Source organism: Chiloscyllium punctatum, chromosome 17 (assembly GCF_047496795.1).
Source record: "Chiloscyllium punctatum isolate Juve2018m chromosome 17, sChiPun1.3, whole genome shotgun sequence".
Lineage (NCBI taxonomy): Eukaryota > Metazoa > Chordata > Chondrichthyes > Orectolobiformes > Hemiscylliidae > Chiloscyllium > Chiloscyllium punctatum.
In genome coordinates this window covers 70,459,283-70,476,025 of record NC_092755.1, presented here as the reverse complement: position 1 = coordinate 70,476,025, position 16,743 = coordinate 70,459,283, and the positions used below count along the sequence as shown (strand labels likewise).

Here is a 16,743-nt window from a genome sequence, read left to right as displayed (position 1 = left end):
GCCATTGTTTGCCATTCTTAGAACCCTGAACATGGGACACTGACTGTGGAATGTGGTAACTTGAAAATATATAGGGACAATAATTCCATGTAGTCTCAAATAATCCTGCCACTTTTCATTTATAATCCTCTTGAAATAAACCTTTGCACATTTTTGAAAACATTATCTAACTTTTCATGAGGTGTGTTTGTACTCACAGATCCTATTGCTCAATGACTTTGTTTTTCTCCACCACTCATGTCTGACCTCATTTTTGTTAAGGAGAAAGTGAGGACTGCAGATGCTGGAGATCAGAGCTGAAAATGTGTTGCTGGAAAAGCACAGCAGGTCAGGCAGCATCCAAGGAGAAGGAGCCCTTCCTGAAGAAGGGCTGATGCCCAAAACGTCGATTCGCCTGCTCCTTGGATGCTGCCTGACCTGCTGCGCTTTTCCAGCAACACATTTTCAGCTCATTTTTGTTAACCAAAGTATAATGCATTATAGTTAGAAAACTATTCTCAAAGCTAAGTGTATGTACCATTCTACAATTTTATTTGAGCCTCCTTGATAAATAAATGCATAGACAACTACAAAGCCTCACTTCAGGTAATGTGACATGAGGAAAGCTGTTTTTCAATATCAGTTTATGAGTAAAATTTGAAAACCATTAACATTTGGTTATTCTACTTTGAAACATAATCTCATTTCTTAAATTAAAATGGCATATCTTTTACAGCTCATTTTCTATTGATCCGTCATCGTCAGCCTTAATTATAAAGACTTGCAGTTATCAAAGTAAGAGAATTGTAAGCAATTTTTTATGGGTTGCAAACCGCGACAATAAATAATAGTGTAGCTCTGATGCTGAGCATTCATGAATTAAGCTCTGGCAGTCAAAGACCTTTTCACTAGTGGAGTCATTCTAGTTCTGTACAAGCTGTACTGGGAAGAGAGAGGCCCATAAAACGATTGCACCAATATAAATGTGATATTTTCATAGCAGGTATGCAGTTGCATTAGGCAAACCAATAGAATTAGAAATCCTCTAAGTTTACCTCCAAATTTTTTTCAAAACAGCTGCAAATGGCTTTTTGATTGAATATGCTCCAACGTTAACGTCTTCTACTTCAGTGGACAGTAAAAACAGCTTATGAATGGTCAGCAGGTCAGGAGTTCCAGGTTCTGTCTGGAACTCCTATTGTTTTCCAATGTAAAACGTTCATGTAACTATCAGACATCAGTATTTTTCTTAATGCTTACTGACCAGGTAAGTAAGAGAGAAAATTAATTCAATAGGGATGTTGGTGCACTGAACCAATATGTCAGGCAAATACTGAACGAAGGGTAGTATTCTTGACAAAAGTGCATGTATATACTAGACAAATAGATTTTGAGTTATTGCAAAATCTAGTAGCAATTGTTGTCTTATTGATACAATACATTGATTAATTTTCTCAGACAGATGGGCGGCATGGTGGCACAGTGGCTAGCACTGCGGCCTCACAGCACCAGAGACCCAGGTTCAATTCCCGCCTCAGGCAACTGGCTGTGTGGAGTTTGCACATTCTCCCCGTGTCTGTGTGGGTTTCCTCCCACAGTCCAAACATGTGCAGTTTAGGTGAATTGGCCATGCTAAATTGCCCGTAGTGTTAGGTGAAGGGGTAAATGCAGGGGAATGGGTCTGGGTGGGTTGCTCTTCGGAGGGTCGGTGTGGACTTGTTGGGCCGAAGGGCCTGTTTCTACACTGTAAGTAATCTAACCGAATCTAAAAAACATTTAAAGGCTTTATGTGAAAGAGTATAGTATATCAATTACTTTAAGCAACTTGTACGTTTTCAGAATGGTTGATGGAAGAAAGCAATATTAATGTCCACATTTGAGCTACATTGATATATATACACACACAACAGTCCCAAACCTGAAATCAATCAATTTTCATATCATGTAGAACACTTTGGCATATCATTTGACAGGGTAATAACTTTGTCAACATAGAAAGGAGCTCCCAGATGTGCAGAGGCTTTGAAACGAAAGCCGATGGAAATTTGCTGAGAAAAGAACACAAGATACACTGGTTGTTGAAAAGTACAGCTTTGTTATTTCTCGTTCAGTTAGTCATGATACTGGACAATTGTAGCAAGTCCAAAGCATGCTGTGTCAACCCTGAGCTGATCACACCAAGATTTCAGAATCTGGAATTCACTACCTGTATGAGTGATACAGGCAGACATTCTCATAGCATTTAAGTAGTATTTCGATGTACACTTGTAATGCCAAGGCAGACAAGGCTATGGCCCAAAAGCTGGAAAATGGGATTAGAATAGTTAGGTACTTGTTTTTGAACAGCACAGATCTGATGGACAAAGGCCTTTTTCTATGCTGTAGACCTGTTAGATGGTTGAGAGTGTAGTGCTGAAAAGCTCAGCAGGTCAAGCAGCATCTGAGGAGCAGGAGAATCAAAAGTTTGGGCATAAACCCTTCAATCAGGACCTGACCTGCTGTGCTTTTCCAACATCACAGTCTTGACTCTGATCTAAAACATCTGCAGTCCTCACTTTCTCCTGTTAGATGATCCTTGATAGTTAATTATCAATCTTTAGTTAAATTTAAACCAGGCAGGTTGACTGATTTCTCTGGGAAATATCCTTACCAATGAACCAGAAAATGGTCATCACCTATTTAGCAAGTTGTAAACACATGACTGTTTCATATTCTGTCCATCTGGAACAAAAAGGGCCCCATCTAATAAAATATTTAGCTTCCAGTCCAAATTAACACTGTGACATACAACTTCCTTGTTGTTTGATGGTCAACGTGTACATCCCAAAGACTGGCAGATCATATCAAACTGTATATCCCTTTGGATGTTCGAAACAAGCAAGGTAATGAACCTATCCAATTAACCCATGCTTGCAAAATTCAAAACACAGTATCCAGTATTAGTTGTAATCCTAGGAGTGGACAATGTATACTAGGAAGTATGAAGAGTTACGCTAATCACCAAGTTCAGATGGTCAGTCATATGTACTTGTCCATATACAGAGAAAAATATAGAAATTTCCTTTCAGATATTCCCTGGTTTTGTTGCATGGCCTCCTCAGATCTGAAAAGAGCCTTACATAACTGCGCAGACACTGCACACAAACACATCCACCTCAAGTCTTCACAGCAGTGCTGCAAATTGCCCAGGTGAGAAACCATAAAGCAATGTGGAACCCCCACTGAAGGCAGTCACTGGGGGAGACATGATGAAGGTTGCGTAAAGGGAGTGGCAAACAATTGCCTTGCTTTTTATTAATTGCATAAATGAGTGGCTGCTGGAAATTACATCTGGCAAATGAACTATCCCAATGAAACATTGTGATGGTGCTTTCTTCTAACCTCATTGACAACAATAAATTTCTGATGAATCACTACTTGCAAGTATCCCATATCTCAGTGCGTTATGTAACGATGCTCCCCCTGACATAACTAATGGGTATTTGTAAAGGAGAGAGGATTTCAAAAACAGATATCAATCAATGCATTGCAGCGATGGAAATCATGTCACATATTTGACCACAGTGCCATAGAGCAGAATTTGAACTTGAACTTGACGCTAGGTAAGTGGGAGGGGGTATGGGGCGAAAGAAGCTAATCAATAATGTGATAATAATCAATAGTCACCAGTAGCATCATTAGAGATGAATCTGATGATGTGTTACTTGCGAAACATAGGAATGTGAATATGTGACTAATCCCCTTCCTGACTCTCTCTCAATCTGTCGTGTGAGGAAATTAAGATCCTAGACTAATATTGTGATGATGTCATGATTGCGCACATCACTGAAAATAAATACCATGGCATGGGCAGAATTAGAACATTATGGAAGATTTTACATGAGAGTGAAAACTCTGGAATAACTCTACACCGGACTCTACATGGACATGAACACACAAAGATGATGTATCTACATTGGATGAAAACTATTCTAAGCCAGAGTCTGATAATGTCTAACATTACTATGTATTACAGTATGTAATGTAAAAGCAACAAAAATTGTGATATGTAAACCCGAAGACAGTTGTCAACCAGTTTCTACAAAAACCAAATTGGATGTGGCATCAAACTCCATGGCAAAAAATAATTAGGTTAATACCTCAATTCCAGTTCTGACCAAACAGACATATTTTAAATTAAAATGCTAAAATCTCACATTATCATGCAGCATTTCCAAACTGACAACACCCTTAGTACTTTATTCGTAATAATTCATCTATCAAGTTCGTAAAACAGTACCAACATTTAGGGTCATAGAGTCATAGAGATGTACAGTATGGAAACAGACCCTTCATCCAGCCCGTCCATGCCGACCAGATATCCCGACCCAATCTAGTCCCAACTGCCAGCACCTGGCCCATATCCCTCCAAACCCTTCCTATTCATATGCCCATCCAAATGCCTTTTAAATGTTGCAATTGCACCAGCCTCCACCACTTCCTTTGGCAGCTCATTCCATATCCGTACCACTCTCTGTGTGAAAAAGTTGCCCCTTAGGTCTCTTTTATATCTTTCCCTTCTCTCCATAAACCTATGCCCTCTAGTTCTGGACTCCCCCACCTCAAGGAAAACACTTTGCCTATTTATCCTGTCTATGTCCCTCATAACTTTGTAAACCTCTATAAGGTCACCCCTCAGCCTCCGACACTCCATAGAAAACAGCCCCAGCCTGTTCAGCCTCTCCCTATAGCTCAAATCCTCCAACCCTGGCAACATTATTGTAAATCTTTTCTGAACCCTTTCAAGGTTCACAACACCTTTCTGATACGAAGGAAACCAGAATTGCATGCAATATTCCAACAGTGGCCTAACCAATGTCCTGTCGGCCACATAATGACCACAACTCCTGTACTCAATACTCTGACCAATAAAGGAAAGCATACCAAACGCCTTCTTCACTATCCTACCGACAAGCGACTCCATTTTCAAGGAGCTATGAACCTTTGTTCCTGGCACCTTACCATTAAGTGTATAAGTCCTGCTAAGATTTGCTTTCCCAAAATGCAGCATCTCGCATATATCTGAATTAAACTCCATCTGCCATTTCTCAGCCCATTGGCCCATCTGGTCCAGATCCTGTTGTAATCTGAGGTATCCCTCTTCGCTGTCCACTACACCTCCAAGAACCGTGTATAATTACTGATAATGCTGCAAGATACTATTGAAGTACATTTCATTTATGGTGTATCAACATAATTCTTGCCAACAAGCACCATTCACAGCTCTTGCGCATTCTACTCATAAAATATAACTATTGTAATTTTCATGATCTAATATAATACAATGAGATATGAAGCCAGCATCCAACTTATTCACAGCCATGGAAACATGGCTCTGAATCATATGTATTCTATGCAGAAATTTTATAAAAAACTAAACCCTTGCTGGCTTGTTGTAATACCCATATGAAAATCTTGTTTTCTCCTTATACTACCACACAAATCTCCTTTGATAACAGGACTGGTATTTTTAAAAGCAACCTGTCAAACGTTTCGGATAATGTGATTAAAGCCTTCACTTCTGCACATGCCTTGCAAATCAAGGAAATTATACCTGTCACAGTAGCTCAGCATTATTAACACTTTTTTTTTGATCTAGCTAAGTTATTAAAACACACAAAGACACTACAAATGAAGTTAATTAGCACTGTGGCCTCTAACTCAAGTAACAACATTTTTTAAGTTAAATTTTGAGACTGGGTGATTAAAGAAAGTAAGATTTAAATACAAATCATGAGCAGATTTCCATAAGACTGGAAGCATTAGCTGATATATCTAGGAGTGATGCTCAACTTCAAATGTAAAAAGTAAAGCCGTGAACCAGATCTAATGTGTGAAGTAATTCAAATGCAAGTCATGCAAATTGAGATGCTGCATCTCACAACCCTGTTTCACAGCCAATGTCACTTTGAATTCACAGAAGTTAGGAAGTGATATTTGTGTTCAACAAGGTGAAAGGTGCCAGGAAAGTGGAATGACACTTTGTTTTACACTGTGATGCATCATCAAGCACTCTCTGGTTGGGAATACAATAGAGCCTTTGATTCAAACCCCTTAACCAATATTCTCAAAGTTAAAAATCACACAACACCAGGTTATAGTCCAACAGGTTTAATTGGAAACACTATCTTTTGAAGCACTGCTTCTTCATCAGGTCTATGAAAAAGGCAAATACACGTGTTGGACTATAACCTGGTGTTGTGAGAATTTTAACTTTGCCCACTCCAGTCCAACATTGGCATCTCCTCAATTTGCTCGTTAGTGTTTTCTGATTCAGTCAATTATTATTGATGCCCACCTTGATTGCTTTTCTAAATCTGCCAGGTCATGTTGAATGCAACTTCACATGTTTGATACATTACTATTAAATATATCCCATGCTGATTCTTCTTAGAAAATTGATAGCTGAGATTTCATTCAGTTTGAAGTAGCCTTAAAGCCCTGATGCAAATACAGTACTCAGACTCACTGTACCACCCAATTTCTTAACATCAGTTAGCAGTCTGATTTCAACACTGAATATAACACTGAAACCAAAGCAGAATCCCCCAGAAAATGTTGAGCAACATTGACATGCAGGAATATCTCTCACCTTTGTGCTGACCTCTCTATCCTCAGCCTTCTACTCTCTTCTGATGATGCTGAGTTTAAGCTGAATAAGTAGCACCTCATTTTTCATATTAAGCACCTTACAGCCTAACTGTACAGTTAGCTCAACAATTCCAGATCATAACCTCTGCTTCAATTGTTATTGATTTTGCTTTACTCATTTACACCTCCTCTAGGCACAGCTGCTTTTTAAACTTATCTTTGTTGCCACCATGTTTTGGTCTTGCATCATCATCGCTTTTGTTAGTTAATTACTTCTGTCTTCAACCTATCATAGATCTATACTTCTGTTCCATCCTGCATCCTTTCCTGCCTCTGTGCTTGTTTTAAATTTATTTTGTCTCTAAATTTTCCTCGTTCCAGTAAAAGGTGACGAGCCTGAAACATCGGATTGGAGATCAGGAGGTAAGCAGGAGGCTCTGATATAGGCAAAATGGTGTTGAAGCCCTGATTCCAGCATTTCCCTCACTTCCCCCCACCACCACCTCCCAACAAACTTGGCACCCACCACTTTTACCAACATGTGGTGGGAGGAGGCTGAAAGTGATTTGCATATTGCTTGCACATCCATGGTGCACATGTACAAATGCAGCTGTCTTCCAATGAAGGCTAATTTCATTAGTTGGATACGCATTTGAACAAAAGGTCTCAAGCTGTTGGGGGAGTCATTTAGACATGCACCCATTTGAAGAGGTCAACTTCTCTTTGGAAGAGCACATTGGAATTAGATTAGATTACTTACAGTGTGGAAACAGGCCCTTCGGCCCAACAAGTCCACACCGCCCCGCCGAAGCGTAACCCACCCATACCCCTACATGTACATCTACCCCTTACCTAACACAACGGGCAATTTAGCATGGCCAATTCACCTGACCTGCACACCTGCAATTGATAAAAGTCAACTTGGCTTTGCATAAAGGATGCCTCAGTGAAGCTTCCAAGGCAGTTATTCCCCAAGATTTTTATTTTTTTCGAAGAATAAAATGTTCTACAATTGAAAAAAATTCAGCATCTACAATTTCATTAAATTGTCTGTTGACGCAAGCCTGAGGGCTGTCATTATAGAATTAGTGCTACATGACTGATTACATGAATGAAAGTTTTGTTTTCATAAGAAATTCACTACTTTAAAGAATATAAATGTTTTCAATACCTTTTTAAGAGTGATGTTATTTTAAATAATGAGGTCATTGATAAACTTCATTTTGTTTCATCCCAGCATGATTCCTGGCAACATCCATGGTGAACACTGAGTGAGTTGGCATAAAGGGTTATTGGCTGAGTTGGCATGGATGGATGGATGGTGGGGAGTGTGTGGGAGGTGAGTGGCTGTCGGAGGTGAGGGCTACATTTTGTTTTACTGCTTTTATTAAAACCAGGACATTTTCACACAGCAGGTCTCTAAACCTGGTGACCCTTCTGGCTCTCTCTGAACTCTTCCTAGCTGCAGGTGAGTCAGATTTCAGTTTACACCAAATTAAAACAAATAGTGTTGACATTCTTTCTCCCAAGTCAGGTTTGGCATCTCTGGAACTTCCTCAGGTAAGAATGAAACTCTTTGTCAGTAAACTCTGTTTTCCTTGCCACAGATACTGATTGGTCTGCTGTTTCATGAATCTTCTATTTTACTACTCAACACATGCACTTATCAAACATGAATACACTGAAAGCATCCCAAATAAAACTTTGGTTTTAAAGTGCAACCTGTAACAGAACATAATTTTGCCTCTGATATATTCAACCATCACCTGATGCAACATGGTTATATAATGCGATTAAGGTTAATCGTCAACTCCTACCTGCCACTTGAAGCGCCAGGTCTCTTCCGGCAAACAATAGTTGCGATTGAATGTTTGCCACCATTTCCCATCTCCTGTTTAACCTCCCACAAGTTTGGGATGCTGGGTCTGATGTTAACAATCTTCACACCCTTCTTTGCTTTCGCCCTATTTGGAGAAACAAAAACATGAGCCGAACCATCAGTAAACCGGATTAATGACATAATGTGATTCTGAAGCTCTAAAGCAATGCAAACATCCAGAAAATCTCTCGACATCTTCTGTAGAGGGTCTGACAACAAGGATAGACCAGGATAAAAGCTAAAATGGGTAACTCACTGCACCAGTGGTATACAGGCCTGAAGAATGGGAGGTAGAGCTCCCACAGTTTGCTCTGGTATTAGCAGCGAGAGACAGAAAATAAAACACTGCAGGTGCTGGAATCCAAAGTAGACAAGCAGGAGGCTGGAAGAACACAGCAAGCCAGGCAGCATCAGGAGGTGGAGAAGTCAACATTTTGGGAATGGAGGTGGGTGGAGGGGGAGCTGCAGATAAAGAAGGGTTGGGCGGTGAGGTTGGGTGGGGGCAGAGATGGAATGGTGAGGTAGTTCCCAACTGTGTTCACCTATCATTACCCCACTATTCTTCCCCTCTCTGCACCCAAACTGCTTTCCCCCCACCTGATCTGCAGCTCCACCTACCCCCTACCCCCCACTTCCATCCCTGAAGAAGGCTTACATCCAAAACATTGACTTCTCCACCTCCTGATGCTGCTTGGCTTGCCGTGTTCCTCCAGCCTCTTTCTTGTCTACCTGGTATTAGCAGCAGCAGAAGTGAAGTGAAATCAGCTGAACCAGCACCGGAGATTGGGGAATCTTAAACATAAATTATGTCAAGTGTGAAAACCTTTCCACCATATTTAATGCTGGTTTAAAAATCACTTTGCTAGTAGCTGGCCCACACACCACATTGAAAAACATTGCGAGTTTCTGTTCATTGCTCTCCGATGAGCTGCTCTTCATATTGAATGGAACAGACAGGAGGAGGCTTATCTTAAAGATTTACATCATGCAAATAAAAATTAACTGAGAAACAGATACGAAGTTCAAATGGCTCAGAATATGTTTATCTTCAGGTTATTTGCAGTGATTTTAAATCATAATAATCAAAGCTGAAGGACATGGATACCTTTATTTAAACTACTTGTCTCTCATGATTAACCCATTTTCACTAGATTAATAAAGTTGCACCTGGTTACTGCTTTGAATACAAGAAGAAAAGGATAAACAATTATAATCCATTACACTGCCCCATTGCAATTGTTCATGAATTATTTTAGAGTTGTGATTGGGAAGGTCAGAATTGTTATTCCAGCGCGGGTGGAGGGGGTGCTGCTGAACCCAAACACCCCAGTCCCAGCATCCATCATCTCTGCTGGATTGATTTCTGCAGCCCACCCCGACTTACCTAAAACACTTAAATGGCTTCCATGTCATCTTGCACCCTACCCAGCTGGTGATCCACCCCCAACCCAAATGGCATCCTACCACCTGGCATATTCATTACCTGACTCATGACTCCCAACCCACCTGGCATCCTACAAAATGGCACCCTAATCACTTGGCACATTACTTACATGGTACCTACCCCCTCCCCACCCACCTGGCATCTTGCTCTTCCGGCACCTAATATCGCACATAACCTTATAGATTTAATCTCCAAAAGCAGCGGTCAACATGGCTGTCAGGATCTTTAAATTTCAGAATATGGCAGCTGGCTGCTCTGAAAAATGAACTTAGTTTGCCTTCCTCTAACAATCCTGACTACAAAACACCTGTCAGAATTGAAATATAACTCTGCATTTCTGAGGCTGTCCAAATCAGAATCTCCTCTCAGAAATGAGGATTTCTTTTTTGCATCAAGCAGAAGTGCTATATTGCCAATTTGCATGAGATCACCACTCCTGAGGAAGTCTTGCCTTTTGCCATTTCAAGTGTGATTTCAGCTGGATTACATTTGCAGTATGAGGGACGCCTTGGCAAGGATAAACTGGCCAACAATACTTAAGGGGTTGACAATGGATAGGCAATGGCAGACATTTAAAGAACACATGAATGAACTTCAGCAATTGTACATCCCTGCCTGGCATAAATCAAGGAAGTTGGCTCAGCCATGGCAATAAGGGAAATCAGGAACAGTGTTAAAGCCACAGAGGATGCATATAAATTGACCAGAGAAAGCAGCAAACCTGAGGACCGGGAGAAATTTAAAATACAGCAGAGGAGGACAAAGGATTTAATTTGGAAAGGGAAAATAGAATATGAAAGTAAGCTTGCAGAAAACATAAAACTGACTGCAAACGCTTCTATAGATATGTGAAGAGAGAAAGACTGGTGAAGACAAATGTAGTTCCCTTGCAGTTAGAATCAAGTCACTTCATAGTGGACAAAAAAGACATGGCAGGCCAGTTGAACAATTACTTTGAATTTGTCTTCACTGAGGAGGATACAAATAATCTTCAGGAATATACACTTAATGGACAGGTCCTGGGGAGCATTGCTGAACAAAGAGACCTTGGAGTGCAGGTTCATAGCTCCTTGAAAGTGGAGTCATAGGTAGACAGGACAGTGAAGAAGGTGTTTGGTATGCTTTCCTTTATTGGTCAGAGCACTGAGTACAGGAGTTGGGAAGTCATGTTGCGACGGTACAGGATGTTGGTTTGGCCACTTTTGGAATATTATGTGCAGTTCTGGTCTCTTTCCTTTTGTAAGAATGTTTGTGAAACTTGAAAGGGTTCAGAAGAGATTTACAAGGATGTTGCCAGGTTTGGAGGAGTTGAGGTATAGGGAGAGGCTGAATAGGCTGGGGCTGGTTTGTCTGGAGCATCTGAGGCTGAGGGGTGACCTTGTAGAGGTTCATAAAATCATGAGGGGCATGGATAGGATAAATAGACAAAGTCTTTTCCCTGGGGTGGGTGAGTCCAGAGCTAGAGGGCATAGGTTTAGGATGAGAGGGGAAAATGCATCAGGGACCTAATGGGTAACTTTTTCACACAGAGGGTGTTGTGTGTATGGAATGAACTGCCCGAGGAACTGGAGGAAGCTGGTACAATTACAGCATTTAAAAGGCATCTGGATGGGGTCATGAATAGGAAGGGTTTAGCAGGATATGGACCAAGTGCTGGCAAATGGGACTAGATTAGGTTGGAATATCTGGTCAGTTTGGATGAGTTGGACCGAAGGGTCTGTTTCCATGCTGTACATCTCTACGACTCTCGATGTGAGGGGACAGAGGGTCAAATATGAAGGAAGAACTTGAAGGTAATCCTTATTAGTCAGGAAATGGTATTGGAGAGATTGATGGGATTAAAACCCGCTAAGCCCCATGAGTACTGAGGGAAGTGGTACTAGAAATAGAGGATGCGTTGGTGATCATTTTCCAATATTCTGTAGACTCTGAAATGGTTCCAATGGACTGGAGGGTAGCTAATGTCACTCCACACTTTAAAAAAAGGAGGGAGAGAAAACAGGGAATTCTAGACGAGTTCACCTGACATCGGTGATGGGGAAAATACTGGAGTCAATCAATAAGGATGTAATAATTGAGCATTTGGAAAGCAGGAACAGAATCACTCCAAGTCAGCATGGATTCACTAAGTGGAAATCATCCTTGACAAATGTTCTGGAATTTTTTTGCGGATGCGACCAGTAGAGTACACAATGATGAATCGGTAAATGTTTTGCATCTGGACTCCAAAAGGCTTTTGACAAGGTTCCACTCAAGACATTAATAAAGAAAATTAATGCTCGTGGTTTCAGAGGTATGTATTGACATGGATAGAAAACTGGTTGGCAGACAGGAAGCAGAGAGCTGGAATAGATCAGTGTTCAGCGCTGGGACCCCAGCTGTTCACGATATACCTTAACGATTTTGAAAGAATTGAACATGATATCTCCAAATTTGGAGATGACATTAAGCTGGGTGGCAATGTGTGCTGTGAGCAGGATGCTAAGGAGCTGCAGGGTGACTTGGATAGGCTGGCTGAGTGGGCAAAAACTTGACAAATGCAATATCATGTGGATAAAAGTGAGATTATCCACTTTGCTCACAAAAACAGGAAGACAGATTGTTATCTGAATGGTGGCAGTTTGGGAAAAGGTAAGGGACAATGAGACCAGGGTGTCATGGTGGAACAGTCACTGAAGGTTGGCGTGCAGGTGCAGCAGGCAGTGAGGAAAGCTCATGGCATGCTGGCCTTCATAGTGAGAGGATTTGAGTATTGGAGTAAGGACGTCTTGCTGCAGTTATACAGGGCCTTAGTGAGGCCACACCTTGAGTATTGTGTGCAGTTTTGGTCTCCTAGCCTGAGGAAGGGCATTCTAGCTATTGAGGAAACCAGTGAAAGTTCACCAGACTGATTCCTGGGATGGCAGGACTGACATATGAGGAAAGATTGGATCGACTAGGCTTGCATTTGCTGGAATTTAGAAGAACAAAGGTGGATCTCATAGAAACATATAAAATCTTGATGGGATTGGACAGGCTCGATGTGGGAAGAACATTCCCGGTGTTCAGTAAGTCCAGAACTAGGGATCACAGTCTAACAGTAAGGAGTAAACCATTCAGGATTGATATGAGGAAGAACGTCTTCACTCAGAGTTGTGAACCTGTGGAACTCTCTCCCACAGGAAGCAGTTGGGGCCAGTTCATTAGAAATATTCAAGCGTGAGCTGGGCATGGCCCTTGAGGCTAAAGGGATCAATGGGTATGAGGAGAGCACGGGGATGGGATACTGAGATTGCATGATCAGCCATGATCATATTGAATGGTGCTGCATGCTTGAAGGGCTGGATGGCCTACTCTTGTTCCAATTTTCTATGTTTCTAGCTATTTTCACAAAGTTACAAAATGCCAGATTGTGTCAACATTAGTCTGAAATGACCATCACCTGAAAATAGTGTGATCCATCTGTATCTTTTATTAAATTCAAGGTAATCATCAGCTGGAGTTACTTGCATGCCTAGATGAAATAACAGTGTGTAAAATTTGCAAGTCCCTTCAAATGTTTGTATATCAGAGCTGAACAAAGCTTTCCCCACTGTGACCTCATTCCACACTTTGAAAATTGCTGTAATCCCACACAGGTGGAGGGCAATCTCTTTGTAACCCACAGACAATATTCATGTAACATTCAAATTCTGGTCTGAAACATTCAGGGATTGGCGGTGCTTCTATTCTACAAGTCATTATTCAAGGCTCTCAATAGTTTATTAATCTATTCCAACTTGTGTAAGTGTCAGCGCATACTAGAGGTCTTGAGCTTGATGGATCACACCCTTGTCAAAAGAAAATGTAATTCATTTCAAGGGTGATTTTAGTTTAAAAATCAAAGTGGGGCCAGGATTGCTGCACTCCTTTGACCCTTCACAGAAATAGCAAAGGGATCGAACGCAATTGCATTCGTCAAAGCCAGTTCATTCTCGTTAATTAAGTGTGTCCCGATGTGCTTTATCATGAATGGAGAATGCCACGAGGTGGAAGATGGTGAGAAATCTTAACATCAAGGGAAGTTGAAAGCTACTATTGAACACAACTGAAAGATCCGGTATGGAAAGTCAACAACAGGATGTGGGTAGAATTAACCTTTTTACAGCTGACATTTTGAGTATTTAGCTGAAGATGATAGCCATAGGTGAAGCTGTGAAATCACTCTTGCTCTCATTCTAAGCATTGGATGACATTATTGAATATTGCCTTCCACTCTCAGGGTAAATGTGGGAGTTTTAGGAATCCGGGACAATGCTATGGAATAGCTTCCTAGCGTTTACCACTTCAGATTAATTCCATGGTTATAAGCACTGTGCACTGAACAATGCAGAAGATCAGTAAAAATTAATTAGAACAAGTCTCTTCAAGTTTTATGCTGTTGTAACATTCAACCTGAGGCACTGTGGACGTGGGTGGTAATTTAAACTCTGGGCAATAGCTTAATACTGTTGTAAAGACAATGTCTTTTTAATTTTTCAGCATTTTTGTTGCGAACTGAAATGGGAAAAGGACATTTTTAAAAACCAAGGATTCTTGAAGGACTGTTGCATATTTTTAAAGCAAGTAAGCTGACACTCATTGTAAGGGATTATTACACAGCTGTTTGTTCAAGCTGTACTGGAAGCCTGGTTTGCAAATGAGCTGGAGTCAAGTGGTGTGTGAGAATGGAGCGTTGGCTGGCAATGGGTAGTTAATTGCTAACTGGTCACTGGTCCACAGACCCAAAGACAAAAGCCTTCTGCCTATCAACAACTATGTGACTGGCTCTCATGTAGCTTAACAGCTGGGGAGGGGGTTTGAATGTTTGAGCAGAAACCATTGGATCTCTAGAGGAGAAACAAGTGTTCATTGTTCAAAAGTAAAAAAGCATCTCAAACTTAAAGATAAACAGTATATTTCTGCATTCCAGTTGCTGTAAGTTGTGACTTTTAACTGAAGTCAAAAAACCCTATGGGTGGAAACCAGTCACCTTCTGCTTCCTGCAAACACGTGAAAGTATCTGGAGGAGGAGGATCAAGATGGAACATTGTGATCAGCAGAAGGATCATCTCAACAAATATTTGGGATGGGGACCATTGAACTGGGTTCCCAAACTTTCACTCGAACCATAACACCCTTTTCATTATCCTTGATGTGTATATATGTGTGTATCTTTGTGTGTATGCACTTATCTGTGTGTGTGTGTGTGCATGCACGTGTATGTGCATATGTATGAGTGTGGGTTTGGATTTGTGTGTGTATGTGTGTAGGGCATGTGTATGTGTGTGCGCGTGCAGGTGGAGTTGACAAGCAATTAAGAATTTTAACCGAGATAGTTATATGTCAAAGGTTCATAATTGTTTTTCGGTAGTTTGAATTTATTTATTTGTTACAAATAGTAATTTTTGTTAAGTACAAAAACCTGATCTGTGCTTCCTGCAACCTGGGACTAAAAGACTAGTCAATTGGGTGAATTCTGGGTACTTTTCAAAATCTTTCATTCTCTTCACAACTCAGAGACGACTGGGACTTGATTTCCAATGTGCTAGCCCAGTGAGGCATAACACTGTTGATATTGGATCAGTTGCTTGTTATAAATCCCTCCTGGTCTACATTGAGGGAATGGAAATTTAAATTGAGAGATGTGGCAGAGTTAGCCAATTTAAAATGCCTGCTTTTGTGCTATTACCCAACATCAAAATTACCAGCCAACTCTATAATGTCTCAGATTGAGCATGATAGTTGGTGCTTCAAAATGCTTCTCATGGATACATGCCTCATGTATCATCACCAAACAACACGTCAACTACCAGCACACAATTTTTGACATGGTGGCAGAAGTAAGGGCACATTTTCCCACCAATCTGTCAATTAAATGTTCTGCCAGAACTTAGTTAACATCATAAACCTCCCTTTTTTTTAAACTTTTAAAAAGCAAAGGCTTTTTTTTCCAAAATCAGATCCTGATACTTCAATGCACCTCAATCCTACTCCCCTTTTCAGTGCTTTTCAAAATGAGGTAGATAGGTGAGCTTTTTTTTAAAAAATGACCAGTTATCCAGCCTTTAAATAATAGTGGGGAGATACCCTGGACTGAAACAAATACAACTATTTTGATTGTAATGAGATCAACTAGGTGGACCTCATAAAATGAGTTTCCTGATTGGACCGGATTAACAGCCCCAATGAGGGAGCCCTGGCTGACATATGAACAGGAGTGTCTCATGTTAGCATTGTCCTTGTTACTCATTCCCTGGCCATATGGCTGTCCTTCCTAGTGGTGGAAATATCAAATAAAATTATTTGCACAATGGTGTCTTCACCAAGTTCCTGCACTTACACACACACACACACACACACACACACACACACACACAATACGGGTGCTGTGGGGAAAACAAGCATTACTGCTGTGTCGCAGTAGTGTGGGGATAACAAAACAAATATATATCAATAGAGGATTTAGAATCTCCTCAGTTCAGGGGACTGACTCAGAGCTGGCCGGCCACATCCAGTATACTGTGGGGGGAATTTCCTAATAAAATAAACAAGAGTGTCAGATCCCTGTTCACTCTGAGACCTGCCTCCGAGGAAGGCGGGCCTGTGTCAAGCACTCCGCACGTGTAAATGCAGGGCGAGCTGACGGCAGGATATTGGCCTCTGTGGAACTATTTCAACAGTAGCAACTGCCAGGGTGTCTCTTGGGCCTGTGAGTGTTTTTCAGCTACCGAGAAAGGTCAACCTGCTCTATAGAGTGATCACTATCCCTCCATCTCCTTCTTCAGCCACAAGAGTGATGGCGCCAAATTTG

The 16,743-nt window shown here is 41.0% G+C and overlaps 1 protein-coding gene across 2 annotated transcripts in view; it reads right to left on the bottom strand.

The window, feature by feature from the left end:
- The window catches only part of LOC140487946 (transmembrane protein 132C), a 1,087,857-nt gene that overhangs the window by 633,267 nt on the left and 437,847 nt on the right, over window positions 1-16,743 (bottom strand). For both annotated transcript variants that reach the window (XM_072587396.1, XM_072587397.1), the window contains exon 3: window positions 8,427-8,573. In XM_072587396.1, the coding sequence (XP_072443497.1) occupies window positions 8,427-8,573 (147 nt within the window). The remainder of the gene's footprint in view (window positions 1-8,426; window positions 8,574-16,743) is intronic.